Source organism: Sinocyclocheilus anshuiensis, unplaced genomic scaffold (genome assembly GCF_001515605.1).
Source record: "Sinocyclocheilus anshuiensis isolate Anshui unplaced genomic scaffold, SAMN03320099.WGS_v1.1 scaffold140, whole genome shotgun sequence".
Taxonomy (NCBI): domain Eukaryota; kingdom Metazoa; phylum Chordata; class Actinopteri; order Cypriniformes; family Cyprinidae; genus Sinocyclocheilus; species Sinocyclocheilus anshuiensis.
In genome coordinates, this window is record NW_015554147.1 from 1,893,559 (window position 1) to 1,909,216 (window position 15,658).

Consider the following 15,658-nt stretch of genomic DNA (forward strand, 5'->3'; position numbering starts at 1 on the left):
AATTAATCGTTCAAAGTCCACTTATGTTATTCTGTGTGCTTAACATGCTTTTTTTTTTCTTTCTACATGTTATCTTAAGGGTTTTTCCATTGTTTTAATTTTAGTTTTAGTATAACACCATAATACCATTTATATTTTTACTTTTTTATAATTTAAAGAAGAAACCAATCCGATATATAGTTGACATTTGAGGCTTAATACTATAGAAAAGCACTAAACGTTTTTCAGTTAGAGTGTTTTCAGCTTGTTTATTTTCATATAAAAATGTGGCATGCCGTAAATTAAATAAAATAAATAATATTAAATAAATTGTGATAATCGTAATTAATAATCGCAATTACAATTTCAAGTGAATAATCGAAAATTATGATTTTTGTCATAATCGTGTAGCCCTCATACATACATATATATATATATATATATATATATTCAGGTGATGGGGAGATAAGTTTATAATACAGCAACAAATGGACACACATTTAATCTTTTTCCAAAAGATTATTTTTATATATATAAGTTCCAGTAGGTTCATTAGGTTGTTTAACATTCATAGTGGGACTTGAAGTCTGTTCAGTAGTTGCATTTACTGTCTTTCTTTTACTTTAAAATGATCAACTTTCACTTGCAGTTTAACATCTGATTGTAAACCACCAGTGATGGACTCTGAATCTGGTTTTGTCTGATCCTCCAGTTGTATGCTGCCACACTGTGATTAGTTTGCTGACTGTGCTACTAATTGAAATAGAGCAGTTACTAGGAATCCAACAGACTAGAACTAGCTGATGGATATTCACTCTGTTCGTTTATGCAAGGTCTGTACACACATCCACACTGAAACCATCAAAAACAGCCAGGAAACAAACCCAAATGAATCTCCCCAGCTGTGACATTTACTTACGCAGATGTTTATTTGGCAAAATATATAGTGCGGACTTTCCTCTATTTAGCAAGAGATGTAGCATTGCTAAAATCATAACAGACAAACTAACCATAATAATAACCAAATAAAATAGTTTCCATATGTTTTCTTTGACATCTTTCTATTGTCTTTGTAGCTTGTTCCTTTTTGTCTTATTAGCTGTGAAGTGTAGATAGCACATTTAAAATGATATATTGATTATGACAGAAAACTTGTCAGTATAAATATGCACATATAACTAACCAATCTATGCAACTACTACTAGCCTGTTATATACACTACTACTACTACTACCAAACTAGTCTGCATCACAGAGAATTCGAGTAATATCTGCTATTATGTCTGAAATAGTTTGTTTTTGTTATACTAAATAGTTTAGAGTTGCACGAACATGTACAGTAAACACCTCTAGGATATGTTACGTGTGAAGATACTGTTTATAAATCTTAATTGAAGATTAAAGATCTTTGCATGAGCTCAAGGTTGTGGTTGGATTTTTAAATGTACAAAATCTAAAGGTGACCTTTTTACTTTATAGTTCTAGTTATGGTTCAACACAGTTGGACTCTGAGCTCCTCCAACGGCAGACTTTTGCCTCTAGTCACCAGCCTACGTTTACCACCACCCACCATCCCACAGGTGAGCAAGATGTTCAGGCTGTAATGGGATATAGTTACTCCTTGAAGTCATTGACAGCCTGTTGTCTGTCTATGATATCTCTCTCCTAGGAGTGTTTGACTCAAATCAGCACAGCACCGCCAGTAGCAACACTACTGAATCATCGGTCATGAACTTCCTCTCCGCTATTGAATCTAGAGGCCTTCAGGCTGGACCTGCTGGCTCGACTCTTCTGCCTTCATTTAGAAGCCCATCCTGGCAAACTGGTAAATATGTATTAGGTCTCTAATTTAGAGGAACCACTGAGGTTTTTGCTGCACCATCTTATCAGTGATAATTGGACTCATAATTTCTCAGCTGCCAGTGATCCTTAAAGGGTCATGAAGTAGATAGTTGGGGTTATATGAAATAAACTAGCTGATGGAAGGAAAAAATGAAATAAAATGTAATTTCCCCTACGTTCCATTTATTAATAGGTCATCATTTCGTATTTCATGAACATTTTCCACCCTCCCTTAAAATTAAATAGGCCATTTTTGCTGCCTGGCCTTTAAGACTCTTTTATAAACTCCCTCTTTGCATGTGAAATGAATTAGCGCATTGCTGCACTTACACATAGGCTGCAAAGTTGTTGTTGTATATATTATAGTTTGCACTGTTCCATCCTTCAATAACAGTCTCATAGCAAAGTCTGTATTACATTGTGACATGTTCACAAAACCGTTCTGGCTGAAATGCACTGCTAAAACCGTTACAGTCAGATTGAAATAATCACGTTCCTTATTTTGCTTACTCTTAGCATTAGATCTTGTGGTATTTAGTAATAATAGCATCAATCCTGCATTCTCCTATTCATCTCACGGTAACTGGGCTTGCCATGTTTCCAATCACTGAAACAGCTGAATTAATAGGTACAGAACAAGTCATGTTTTGCAGCTTAGTTTCTATAGATGGTCTGTTTGGACTGAGGAAAGTTACAGTTTAAATGGCACAATTAACTCTTTTATCTCATAAGATAAAGGAAGGATTTGATTCCTCATGATATGAGCCCCTTAAGTGTTATGGTAACAGAAAGTGGCATTTTAGTGCAAAAGGAAATTGGTTTAGAGATGACATGTAATTTAAATGCTGTCTGCAGTGCGTCAAACTTTTATTTTTTTTCTGCTATAGGTGCAAACTCTTCAACAGAACTTTATCTCACCGGAGCCCTGCATCCATCAGGAGCGTTCCCGATGCCTTCTGCGCTCTCATCCTACCAGCATCCTAGTGCCTTTCCTACCAGAAACTTCACCACTACATCAGCACCTGCTGTTCAGGACAGCACTTTCAGCTCTTCAAATGGTCTGCTATCCCCTAATGACCCTCTGCTGCAGCTCAAATCCTCCCAGTACACTGTGCCAACTGCTCTTGCTTTTGGTGGTACGTCTCTAGGGGCTGGCTTGCCACCCCAGTCCTCCACCTATCGCTCAGCACAAGAGTCAGCCCCACACCTCCTTCAGCCTCAGTTCAGCCTGCTGTCTACATCCTTGGGCAGCTCCCAGCAAGCCCCTCAGCCTTACGGTGGCCCGGTTTTCTCAGGCTCCATTGAACGAGCACTTCAGCGTGAATGTAGTGTGATCAAGCACCACCAACGGCCTTCTAGCACCCAGCCAGTTCAGGAGCAGCTGGCTGGCGGTGCTCAGCACTCCTTACAGGGTTACCTGCATGATGAGAGTGACGTTTCATATCAACAGGACCCTTCCCCGCACACACCCATACCCTGTAGTCCTGCGGGCGACCCTTCATCCCTAAATGGCACCACACAACAGAAGACTTCTCAAGCAGCACTGCAGCAAACTCAGGCCTACGCTTCTTCTGCCCCCTCCCCTGGGTTTTCCAGCTCATCTGGAGTAAAGGTTAAAGATGGTTCTTCCAAAATGGCCCAACATCCCAGTGAGAGCACAGACACTCAAGCCCAGGCAAGCTCTCCAGGCATACAGCCACAGAGCTACTCCTCCCCAGCCCAGAAACAAAGCTCAGTAATCGCTAGCCAGTCACAACCGTACACATCCACACAGCTTCCAGGCCTGGTCTCCATTAGTGCCTCGCACACTTATATCACATCTCAAAGCCTGTCGAGCAACCTTAGCCAAACACAAACCTTCTCTTCTAGTTTGCCTGAGAAGCTTCCTTCGATTTACAAGACTCTCCCATCATTTGCTAGTCAACCTGAAGCTGAGACATCTGTGAGCCAGTCTCTTATTTATTCCTCTAGTCAGCAGCAGGATTTGCCACCTGCGGGAATCAGGGAAGGGTATGAGACACAGGTGCAAACTCTTTGCATGGGAAATCCTTCTCAAAGCTATTCTTCCAGCCACTCTCAGGGCCTGCCAACCATTAGTTTCTATACCCAGGGGCCGACATCTGCTAGCATACCTTCGCAGAACTATGTGTCAAGTCAATCTCTAATCCCCATCCCTTCCTTCTCACCCAGTCGTGCCAGAAGTTTATCATCCACTAACCCCGGACAGGACTATATCTTAATGCAGTCTTCTCCTGGTAGCAAGACAGACATTGCCCTTTTACAGCAGAAGTACTTGTCGTCTGTCCACTCATCAACCTCCTCTCCTGCCACTCACACCCAAGCCTTACCAAACAACCAGTCCTCAGTTGAGTTAAAACCACACCAACAAGATGAACGAATGTTTCTTTCCTCAAAAGAGGGCTCTGAAGAACTTCCTCTTGAGGATGTGCAGGCGTTACAGAAAGGCTCTATGGTGACCTCCCCTCAAACCCTTTCAGCCCATGAAGTCGGAGCACAGAACAGCACAAAAAATGACGTTTATGTAGTTTCGAAAATGGAAGACAGGCTTAACACCCAAAGCGTCATTCGTAGTAACTCCCGAATGGAGGAGCAGATCCTTACACATTTGGAAACCACAAAAGAGCTCGCTACCAGTGCCAATACTCCCTCCGACCCCAAGAGTAACCCTTTGTTGATGCACTCCACCCATGCACCCTTGAGTGCCGACCAGCTGAAACAGCATACTCTCCTTCTGAAAGGGGCCAGTTCTCAGCAGCAGAACCTTCAGGGTCAGATTATCAGAGTTCAACCGACAGAGCCCAGACACCTGTCTGAGGACCAAACACAGTTCATTAGAGTTCCCAGTGCCCAAGTTCTCCTTGATCCCACTCACATGATTGTTCTGCAACAGCCTGTACTCACCTCAGGCCAGAATCAGACCAAGCAGACTATGTATATGCAGTCTGTACCAGTCCAGTATCTCCAAATGAACAGCAAGACTGTTAATTTGACCGTTAATGGGCGTCACAACCAGCAAGTTGTCTCTCACCAAGTGCCCAACTCAACAGTGTCCACTAAACAGGACCCAACACAAAAAGACAACTTCAACCAGTCAAATCCTCATGATGCAAAGCAGAACTTTACTCTCAGTTCTGTATGCTTTCCTGACTCCATGCTATTGGCAGATGAGAGGAACATCCTCTCAAATGTCGATGACATCCTTGCTGCTACCGCAGCCGCCTGTGGCGTCACACCACAGGACTTTGTCAAATCCACGTCATCTGATGCCGACTTGTCATCGGTAGCCAACCCTGTAGACTCCAAGTGCAATTTTCAGTCTGCTGAGAACAGACTTGATAGTTTCCCATCTCAGCATATGATAATCGCTAACTCACAAGCCATGACTATAATTGGTGCTCAAACATCATACTCCAAATATGAAACGGAGGGACACCACGTGTTTACACTCTCAAACTCTAATAACCAACCAGAAGTAAGAAACAACTCTGCTCAAGAAATATCTGACAAGGTAGCAAACACTCATGAGAAAAATAATGTGTTACCCAAGGGACATTTTGTAAACCCTAGCCATGGCTCTGCTTTGAATACTAATGGACTTGTTATTAGTAATACAACCTCCTCTGACTTTCAGTTGGCTGGCCAGGTGCAAAGTCAATCAGGACATCAGAATACTGAAAACGTATCAAATAATACAAGCCAGCCGAAGATATTGAAAGGCCTTAAAACCGATGATAGTCCTAGTGAACATCCTACAGATGGCCTTCCAAAAAAACGACCCAGATCAAAGGGTTCATCAAAGCAGTCTGTTGAAGATGAAAATGGTCAACCCAAATCTCAGAAGAGAAGCACACAAGTTAAGCGTCAGAATTCACGTGCCAGTGAGGCAAGTTCAACTTCTACCTCAGAGGTTTCAAATGATAACTACCAACAGCAGGAGAGAATGCGTCAGAAATTAAGAGAGGTTGAAGAAAAACAGCCAGAGGTTAAAACTGGATTCTTGGGTTCCTTCCTGGACTTTCTTAAATCTGGATCCAGACAAAACCTATCATCTCCACCGATACGGTCACCCAATCGCAGTAGAAAGCCTTCGGCTTCCAAGAGGCCTCCTAATCCATTACTTATTCCTTTTAAACCTCCCCCTCCTTCAACCCCATTGATATATCCAGATCCTCAAAGTGTCATTTCTACAAAGCGACTTGATGAAGAGCTCCAGAGGAACCTGGAAACACTGCCATCGTTTTCCTCTGATGAAGATGATTCAGTGGAAAAAAACCAAGATCTTCAAAAGAGCATTACGTCTGCACTGTCATCTTTAGACGAGCCCTCAGACAAAAAGCAGAAGTTAGGTATGGAAGCTCCCTTTATGTAGACATTTTCTTTCATAATTCATAATAAACATGTCTAAATCATACTATTATAATATAATGTTTAGGAAAGCTTCAAGGACTGTATGTAAAGGTAAAAGCATGTTGCTGCTTAGTATTCGATTTTGTAAATAAATCACTGAAATTTAGGTATTATGACAACCCTCGTTCATCCTCTCCTGTTTCAACATAAACTTTCAGGTGACAATACAAAGCAACTTCAGACCTCTAGCACACAGCCTACTGATGCCAAGCCACAGGACCAACAGACGGCTGTACAGAAGATGTCTGCAGAGGAGTTACTAAAGGATGTGCCTCCAGACAAGCTAGCTGTTCAACTGAACTCAGTTGCTATCGTGGGCCTGATGGACGAGGAGCTGTCAGATAGTGGAGGGGAGGGCATGTACCGGGAGCGTGACCAGTTCGTCGTTAGGAATGAGGATATTGAAAGGCTGGAGGTATACTGGGATGGGCTTTTATGAGCCTGTTGAAGTCAACATAAAATCAACCCTTACTTGCATGTTCCAGTTCGTATTGTGCACAATCTTTTGTGGACGTTGTTTCTAAGAAAGAAAATGCCTGTATTTGTAACCCGTTCACCAAGGCTGCATGGGATATTGCTTTCTTTAAACAATTCTGATATGGAACAACCACTTGCATGATCCAGTCCAATTAAATATGCCATTTAGTTAAATAATAATTAGTTTAGGGACCAATTCTCACTATTAACTAGTTGCTTATTAGCACGAGTTCGTCGTTAGGAATGAGGATATTGAAAGGCTGGAGGTATACTGGGATGGGCTTTTATGAGCCTGTTGAAGTCAACATAAAATCAACCCTTACTTGCATGTTCCAGTTCGTATTGTGCACAATCTTTTGTGGACGTTGTTTCTAAGAAAGAAAATGCCTGTATTTGTAACCCGTTCACCAAGGCTGCATGGGATATTGCTTTCTTTAAACAATTCTGATATGGAACAACCACTTGCATGATCCAGTCCAATTAAATATGCCATTTAGTTAAATAATAATTAGTTTAGGGACCAATTCTCACTATTAACTAGTTGCTTATTAGCATGCATATGACTAGCAAATTGGTTGTTTATTAGTACTTATAAAGCACATATGAGTGCCTTATTCTGCAAAACCATATTTTAGATCCCTTAATCCAACCCCATACCTAAACTTAACTACCTTACTAACTATTAATAAGCAGCAAATTAGGTGTTTATTGAGACAAAAGTCGTAGTTAATAGTTAAGTTAATAGTGAGAATTGGTTGCCAAACTAACATGTGGCCAATAATTCATATTATGGAGCTAAATGCCATTTCATGTTGACGCTAAATTGATGAAACTACATATTGTGACGTATCATTTGTGGCTGAGCAATTATCGATGTTTTCACCCACCTCCTATCAATTATAAGAGACATAGGGCAGACACTCTGTCTGTGTTTAATCAAACCCTTTGTCTCTTTAAACCTTTGATGTGTTGTGTTTTTGGGTGTAGATCACAATGAAGGCAGGGGTCGAACCACCAGCCATCTGGAAAGTGCAGAAAGCCCTGCTGCAGAAGTTTGTACCAGAGCTCAGGGACCGGAAACGAGTGTTCTTTGCCACCAACAGTGTAAGTGCCAATACAAAACATTAATATATGTGGCACCATAGTGTGTTTCCAACGGGTATCTCAAAATGCTTTGAACAACAGGCAGTGTCTTATCCTTTTTTACAGTATTTGGGGTACTTTGGTGATGCTAAGTTCATGTACAGGAGAGTACATGTCAAATTTCTTGACACTGTCAACAAGCGGGAGTATGTTCGAGTCTCCAGCAGGAAACCACGATGCAAGCCCATGCATTCAATGAGGTACAGAATGTATCAGGTCGGATTTTAAACATGTGGTTAGAAAGTAATGTTGACGAACAGATTTCAGTCTTTTCTCATTTGTGGGCTGTACGTGTACATGCTGTGCGTAGGGTGTTATCAAGATAGCTTAAAGTCAGGCTGAAATGAAAATTCACCCCATCTGTTTTCTAAATGCATATTATAGGTCTTATTTTGAAGAGTTCATCCATGCACTTTTCATTTTTTTATTTTTTTTGACCTTGTAAAGTGTAATAAAAATGTCATTACTGGATCTTCCGGTAAAAACACCAGGGCCCGTATTTATCAAGCTTCTGAAAGTGCCATTTTAGTCTTAAGTGCTGATAATTCATAAAATTTACTCCTACTTTCAAACTTAAGTATAACAGCAAGTTATCAAATTTCTTAAAGCTAAGAATCACTCTTACACTCCCAGTTATTTAAGACAGCTCGAGAGGTCTCTCAAGTGGTTAGGAGTTGCCAGTAGGGGCTTGTGATGGCGCTGAGGAGACCGAGATGTGCGCAAATCTTTCAGGAGAGGAAGAATGTTCTTGAAATGTTTGACGACGCAAGTTAATAGCAGTTATTAAAGCAGTTAATAAAACGGTTACATTTCCTCAGTTATTCAAACAGAAAACGAGCAAAGAATATTTACATTACCAAAGAACATCATATTTGACTTAAGTCTAGCGCAAGTATTATATGCTCTTTAAAAACACTCCCGTTATAATCAGTGAAGCTACCTACACTGTATAAAGTCATGAATAAATCTCTTAACCCTTATTTACACAGCCACCGGAGCTGACCACGGCTACTCAGCAGCCGCGCCGCGGCAAGTTTCTGAAGCGGCATCACTAAAGATAGGCGCCTATATTTTTGACGAATAATAATAATCGACTTGCTGTCGTCAAAGAAATCAGCAACAGGCGATATCTCTGACTATCGTCGATACACGATACTATCATCTACCGGCACAACCCTAAATTGAAGGTTGTGATGACGATTCGTTTCCTTACCATAATGTATTCTCTTGAAAATTCTTTATTGTCAAATGACACTTAAGATTTAGTCCTACACTTCGCTTAAATTACGATTGAGATGCTTGATAACTAACTTTTTAAGCGCAGCTTTGAGCCAATAAGTTTTTTACACTTAAGTCAATTCTTAGCAGCGTTCTTGAGAGTAATTCTCAGAGGCTTGATAAATACGGGCCCAGACTTCTATTACTATTCTATATTACTATTAGTGACACATGCAGGTTTTCTCTAATCATTTAGTTCTCTTAAAGGGGTCATATGACGTTGCTAAAAAGAACATTATTTTGTGTATTTGGTGTAATGAAATGTGTTTACACGGTTTAAGGTTCAAAAAACACATTATTTTCCACATACTGTACATTATTGTTGCTCCTTTATGCCCCGCCTTTCTGGAACGCATCGATTTTTACAAAGCTCATCATTCTGAAAAGCGAGGTGTGCTCTGATTGGCCAGCTATCCAGGGCGTTGTGATTGGCCGAATGCCTCAAGCGTGTGACGGAAATGTTACGCCCCTTACCAGGTTCAGGAAACTTTACTCCGTAAAATGCGCTGCACACACTCAAATATTTGGGTTGTACTGTTCTGGAACAGTGTTGTAAATAAAACTTAACCACTGATTTCTAGTCGTGTCCTCTTTTGGAAGGCCAAACAAAGTAGTTTCGCTTTCGCAACGAAACCCGCAGCGTCTCCACGACATGGCGGCGGTGGCAACAATACTACAGCAAGAATCAAAGTTACGCCTTCTTTCTTTGCGTGAACATTTGGGCATGCAAATCTTCCCACACAGTGACGTAGACAAGTAGGGGAGTGTTTAAACGAGGCATTTTAGGAGGGCGTGGCTGAGCGTTCACTTTTATAAAGAATATCTCTTTGGGTTTGAGACTTTAATCTTTGCGACTTTACGGATCTTCTGTATGCACAAACAGCTTTTAACACTCCAAAGACAAAGGAAAAAACATGAAATCGCATCATATGACCCCTTTATTAAACTCCGCCACTGCAAGCTCACATTCATCAACCTCCACTTTCGAGGGCCACGCCCACATCTCAACATCCAGTCAACAACCGATGCATAGAACCAAGTCCCCACCCTACATTTTTCTGTTTCGATAATCCGTTACACTCTGATGTACATCACAATATGGAAGAAAATATCTGTCGCTACTTCCGTTTCATTGAGAATTTAGAGACTTTGGTGTCACCTGTCCTATGTTAATGCCTCCTATCATTTGTAAATGTGTAACTGAACCACATACAGATGAGTTTTTGCTTTCTTCACTAAAATGTCAAGCTGAGCCACAGGCCTCTATTGTGCAGTCCCACTCAGCCAAATATTTTTCCATGGAACATCAATCTCCTGCCAGTGTGTTTGAAATCTTCAACATCAAACTGATCCCACTCATTACTCTATTCCAGCCAGCTAGCACGAAATTCACAGTATTTCACTATCCGTCAGAACGGTTCCCTTGTTGACTACACTATTGATAATCTACATATTACACTCCATAAATAACATTCATTTATTTGTTGTTCCCAGAGGCTCTCAGGCTAAAGCTCTTCTGGCCCAACGATTCACTGCGGCGTCTGTGTCGGACTCTCCCACACAGAAAACAACACAACAGAAAGCTCTATCGAAACCCAGACCCAAGCAGCCGAAACCCAAGGCTGAACAGCCGCCTAAAAAGAGAAAGAAATGGAAAGAAGAGTTCACGACATCTCCCTCCGACTCCTCACCGGAGGCTGTGAGCGAGGATGACGGTGAGACATGTGACAGCAGGGGAAGTATGACCTTGTTGTGTTCAAATGTGCATCTGTGCACATCAGTGATGAGGGAAAAAGTGAGGCTTTTTGAACTAGTTGAACCAATTAGTTCGCAGAATGATTCACTGTTTCGAAGCACTCAAACCTCCACACACTAAGGACATCTGCTGGATAAAGCTGCGTAAATGCAACAAGAACACAGCAAAAATATGTTCAATGACATGTTCTGCAAAGTGTAATCTGAAATATCAATAAATACCATTAAAAATAAATAATAATATGTTTAATTGATGTTATATTATAGCACTTGTTTTGTGTACCAACAAGTTTTACAGATGGAATTTTATGAAATGTATAGAAAAATTTACCATTCTAAAACTGACAATATCACTTACAACCATACATTTAATATTAGCATCAAACCGCTAATATTTACTGAATTTTCTTTTAATTAGAATGATTTTAATTATTTCAGGTTGTAGTGGCTAATATTTTCTTATTCCATGTTTTTGGAATGTTGCACCCTAATTTCTCATGGGGGATCAATAAGGATCAGTCTGTATGTTGCTGTTGTTCCACACTCATCCTTTGTTCAATCCCATATATCCCCATCGTAGAGTTTACGCCTCCGGTTCCGTTCGCCTCGCGTTTCCTGAACACCAGAACAATGAAGGAAACCTTTAAGAGCTTTGTTGAGCTGCTGATCAGCATAGCCCTGGACGCGGACGTCATGAACGTGCTAGAGCGAGAGAACGGTGAGAAGTCGAGGATCAAACTGTCTGATTTGTAACAGGAGTGTTAATAAGTGGCACATGGTGAAGCTGACCTTTGTTGGTTCATCTGGTCCTGCATTCAGACGAGCTGCTGCTGCCTCACATGAAGAGGGTGGATGGAATGATCACAGACAACAGGCGAAGGCTGCTGCCCAAACTGCGCATGGGTCAGATCTTCAAAGTGAGTCATGAGTCACCATTTTCCATTTCGCCATCAGTATATCACAGTCCTGCTTCAGCTCACAATAATAATCACATTTAACACTCTGACTAATAGCTTCCGTTTTTATTTTATTTTATTTTTGTATTGTTTGGGTTGAATTAAAGGAATAGTTCAGCCAAAAATGAAAATAAGCTGAATATTACTCACTCACAGGCCATCAAAGATGAGTTTTTCTTCATCAAAACAGGTTTGGAGAAATGTAGCATTGCATCACTTGCTCACCAAAGGTTCCTCTGCAGTGAATGGGTGCCGTCAGAATGAGAGTCCAAACAGCTGATAAAAACATCACAATGATCCACAAGTAATCCACACCACTCCAGTGCATCAATTAACATCTTGTGAAGAGAAAAACTCTGTGTCTGTTAGAATCCATCAAGACATTTTTAACTTCAAACTGTTGCTTCTGGCTAAAATACGAGTCTTCTATCCATAATATTGAGGTATTGAGGAAAAAGTTGTGTTGTCTGAATCGGAGAAATAAAACATCTTAATGATGGATTTGTTTCTTATAAACACGCAGCTTTTCTCTTCACAAGATGTTAATTGATGCACTAGAGTGGTGTGGATTACTTGTGGATTATTGTGATGTTTTTAACAGCTGTTTGGACTCTCATTCTGACGGCACCCATTCACTGCAGAGGATCCATTGGTGAGCAAGTGACGGAATGCTCAATTTCTCCAAATCTGATGAAGAGACAAACTCCTCTACATCTTGGATGGCCTCAGGGTGAGTACATTTTTAGCAGATTTTCATTTTCAGGTAAACTATTCCTTTAAAAACCAGCTAGTTGACTAGTAATTAAAGGTGGGGTTAGCGATTTTTCAAAAACGCTTTAGAAAACTGATCTGGGCCGAATAGCAAAACAAACTTGTAGCCAATCAGCAGTAAGGAGCGTGTCTACTTATGATGTGGAGAGAGGGTTCAGCGCACAGGACGGACATTAGCCGAGCAGTGCGACAGAAAGATAGAGATGGCGGATAAAAAACAAAAGAGTAAAACGTCTGCGGAACGAAAGAAGGCTTAAGGCAATAAGGCAAGAAGTAGGACCCGTGTAAATATCGGATCAGCTTTCCAGCGCTGGAGAGAACTCAAGGAGCGGAAGGCCTGCGATCGGACAAATTTGTGTCAATACGTCATGAATAGAACGCAGCAGCAGTTTCCTGTCGGGAATTTGTCGTGTCGTGCCGCGCCACATCCAGTGTAGACCATAGAAATGTACTGTATATATATCTATGGTGTGGACAGCATCACTGATTATAATGAGTTCTATAGTATTTTGTCGCACCACGCCGCTCGCATCTGGTGTAGACACGTTGTAACATTGGTTTTGCTTTGTTTCACAGAACTAATCGTTGCCTGGGTTGCGTACGTATGTGTGGGTCGGAGCTATCAAAATAGGGGCGAGACCCTTTTGGGGTAGGGGTGTGTTTGTTTTGGTGATTTCAAATGTCAACTTTGGCTACCAGAAATCGCTTACCCCACCTTTAAGATAACCCACCAACCTGTTGGTTTCGAAAATATGTACTTTTACACATCCCTAGTAGAAAGGCAAAAAACGTCAAATACACAATCAATTCTGTTAGTTACTTGACTTGATCATTTCTCTGACACAGCCAGTGAAAGAAAGCATTGCTCTTCACATGCACAGACATTTTGTTAAAAATGTATTTGACAGATTTATTTTGTAGGCTTGCAGATTTTGACGCATAGAAATTTTGGAATGTGCATTCAGACTGATGAAAATAGATCTGTGCATGTAAACACAGACACTGTGCCTGCTTATGATTTCAGGATTCTTTTAATGCATGTTATTTTGTCTGTTTTGTCCGGCAGAATGCATTAGACAGCTTGCCTGAGCTGTCCGTGGTGACTGAGCTGAAAACAGACTGCCAGACTCCCGTTTTTAAAGTGAGGTTAAGTGGGAGGGCTTACAACAGGAAAACCATGAAGCCCTCGAAATCGCCCTGCAAACTTCCCCTGGTGAGTATTGCAGGTCTAGCAGTACAAGTGTTGCTAATACCAAATATCCTGATAACAACTAGTTACATTTTTTTGACCACTAGGAGGTATACCATACTGGCTTTTAGGTCACTGTAGATACACAGTTGCAGTCTTTATTTCTCTGTTTTTCCCACTCGATCAGGAATACACAGTGGATCAGCAGAAAACGAAGTGGTTTTCCCTATATCACTCTCTACAACACTATAAGTACCACACATACCTGATGTGTATGGAGGAGGTGAGGCATTAACGTTTGCTTGTGCAAGTTTTTGGATGGATAACCAATCTACTAGTCCTTGCTGACAAGCTCTAGGAATCTTTGAAAGCATCTTGTTTTGACTAGCAGTGTTCATATCATTATCAGCTCTGACGTGTATTGTTTTATCCTCCGTGGTAAAAGTGCTGGCTTAAGCAAAATAAGACCTGAACGTTGGCCTACCGCAAGGTTTCCCAAACGTTTTGTCAGCTGGAACCACTTAGACATGAAATATTTACTTGAAGCACCCCCAGAGATTTTACATGAATATTTCAATAAAATAATGACACATTTGCATATTCACACATCTCTGATATTGGTTAATGGTTAAATGATATGCAGGTAAACAGATTAAATATTTAATGTATTATTTATTTCATATTACTATCATATTGTAATTTAATTTTCATATAAATATATATATTTAATCTCATATTGCTCCTGCTGAAAACATCAAAAGACCTCTTTCAGGGTCTTCATTAGTATTATTATTAGTTTTAACTGCAATTATAAAAAATAAAGATATTAACTTTTAGTGTAAAATGTCATTTTAGCAATATTTACGTCTTAAATTATTCATCCTTAAACGTTCAACCCTTGAGCTTCTATCTTTTTAAATTCTAACATTTTTATTTTGGAGGAATGCTGGTGAAATTCTTCTGTCCACAGAAATGTTGGAAATTATTTAAATGTGTAAATAAAGTGAACCAAGCGCACTCTGTTAAACTCGCAGAGCATACAAACTATTCTTATTTAATTAGCTTTTTTTTTTTATTTGATAATCACACTAAAGTATATTGCATTTTCTGTTTTATTTTGATTAATTGTTCAGCCCAATTTATTTAGTTGTAATTTTACATTTGATTTAATAAATTATTAGTCTTTCATCAACTCGCATCCCCTGCAGTTTCTTCATGTTGAGCTATGGTGCTCATATGGGAGATTCGGGTTTGAATCTGGTTGCTACCACCGAACAACAAACTCAGAACACCCTAAAAAGTGACATTTGTCTCTTTAGAAAATGAAAAATTCTAGTTTATGTTTACAATACTGTGGGTCCTATGTTTCTTCAGTGTGTTTCTCTCTCATCAGATTCGGTCGTTGAAGTTGGGAGGTAAAGCTCTGGGGCAGGAGGAGACGGTTCAGACATGCATGGGCAACAGGACATGGGTAGAGTGCCTGTTCGATCGCTTCGGGGAGCTTCTGACACAGGTGCAGCAGGCCTGCCTTTGAACAGAAGCCTAGATTATGCTGATAAACAAGCATATATGTGACCCTGGACCACAAAACCAGTCTTAAAGGTGGGGTAAGCAAAAGTAGTCCAGTGTACTAGACAGACTTTAGCTGTTGCGGCACAGACACGGTGTTACTCACCTATCGAGAAGAAACAAAGCAACCTCGGCGTCCGATCGCAGGCCTTCCGCTCCTTGAGTTCTCTCCAGCGCTGGAAAGCTGATCCGATATTTACACGGGTCCTACTTCTTGCCTTATTGCCTTAAGCCTTCTTTTGTTCCGCAGACGTTTTCATCTTTTGTTTTTT

The 15,658-nt window shown here is 40.5% G+C and overlaps 1 protein-coding gene across 1 annotated transcript in view; it reads left to right on the top strand.

Annotated features, from left to right (window-relative positions):
• Positions 1-15,436, top strand: part of LOC107670638 (glutamine and serine-rich protein 1-like) — a 17,189-nt gene extending 1,753 nt beyond the window's left edge. The window contains exons 2-13 of the mRNA XM_016463311.1: positions 1,458-1,558; positions 1,648-1,803; positions 2,708-6,187; positions 6,407-6,663; positions 7,713-7,829; positions 7,935-8,068; positions 10,641-10,861; positions 11,482-11,619; positions 11,721-11,818; positions 13,695-13,841; positions 14,005-14,100; positions 15,211-15,436. Of these exons, the coding sequence (XP_016318797.1) occupies positions 1,458-1,558; positions 1,648-1,803; positions 2,708-6,187; positions 6,407-6,663; positions 7,713-7,829; positions 7,935-8,068; positions 10,641-10,861; positions 11,482-11,619; positions 11,721-11,818; positions 13,695-13,841; positions 14,005-14,100; positions 15,211-15,351 (5,086 nt within the window). The 3' untranslated portion in view covers positions 15,352-15,436. The remainder of the gene's footprint in view (positions 1-1,457; positions 1,559-1,647; positions 1,804-2,707; positions 6,188-6,406; positions 6,664-7,712; positions 7,830-7,934; positions 8,069-10,640; positions 10,862-11,481; positions 11,620-11,720; positions 11,819-13,694; positions 13,842-14,004; positions 14,101-15,210) is intronic.
• The last annotated feature ends 222 nt before the right edge of the window (positions 15,437-15,658 follow it).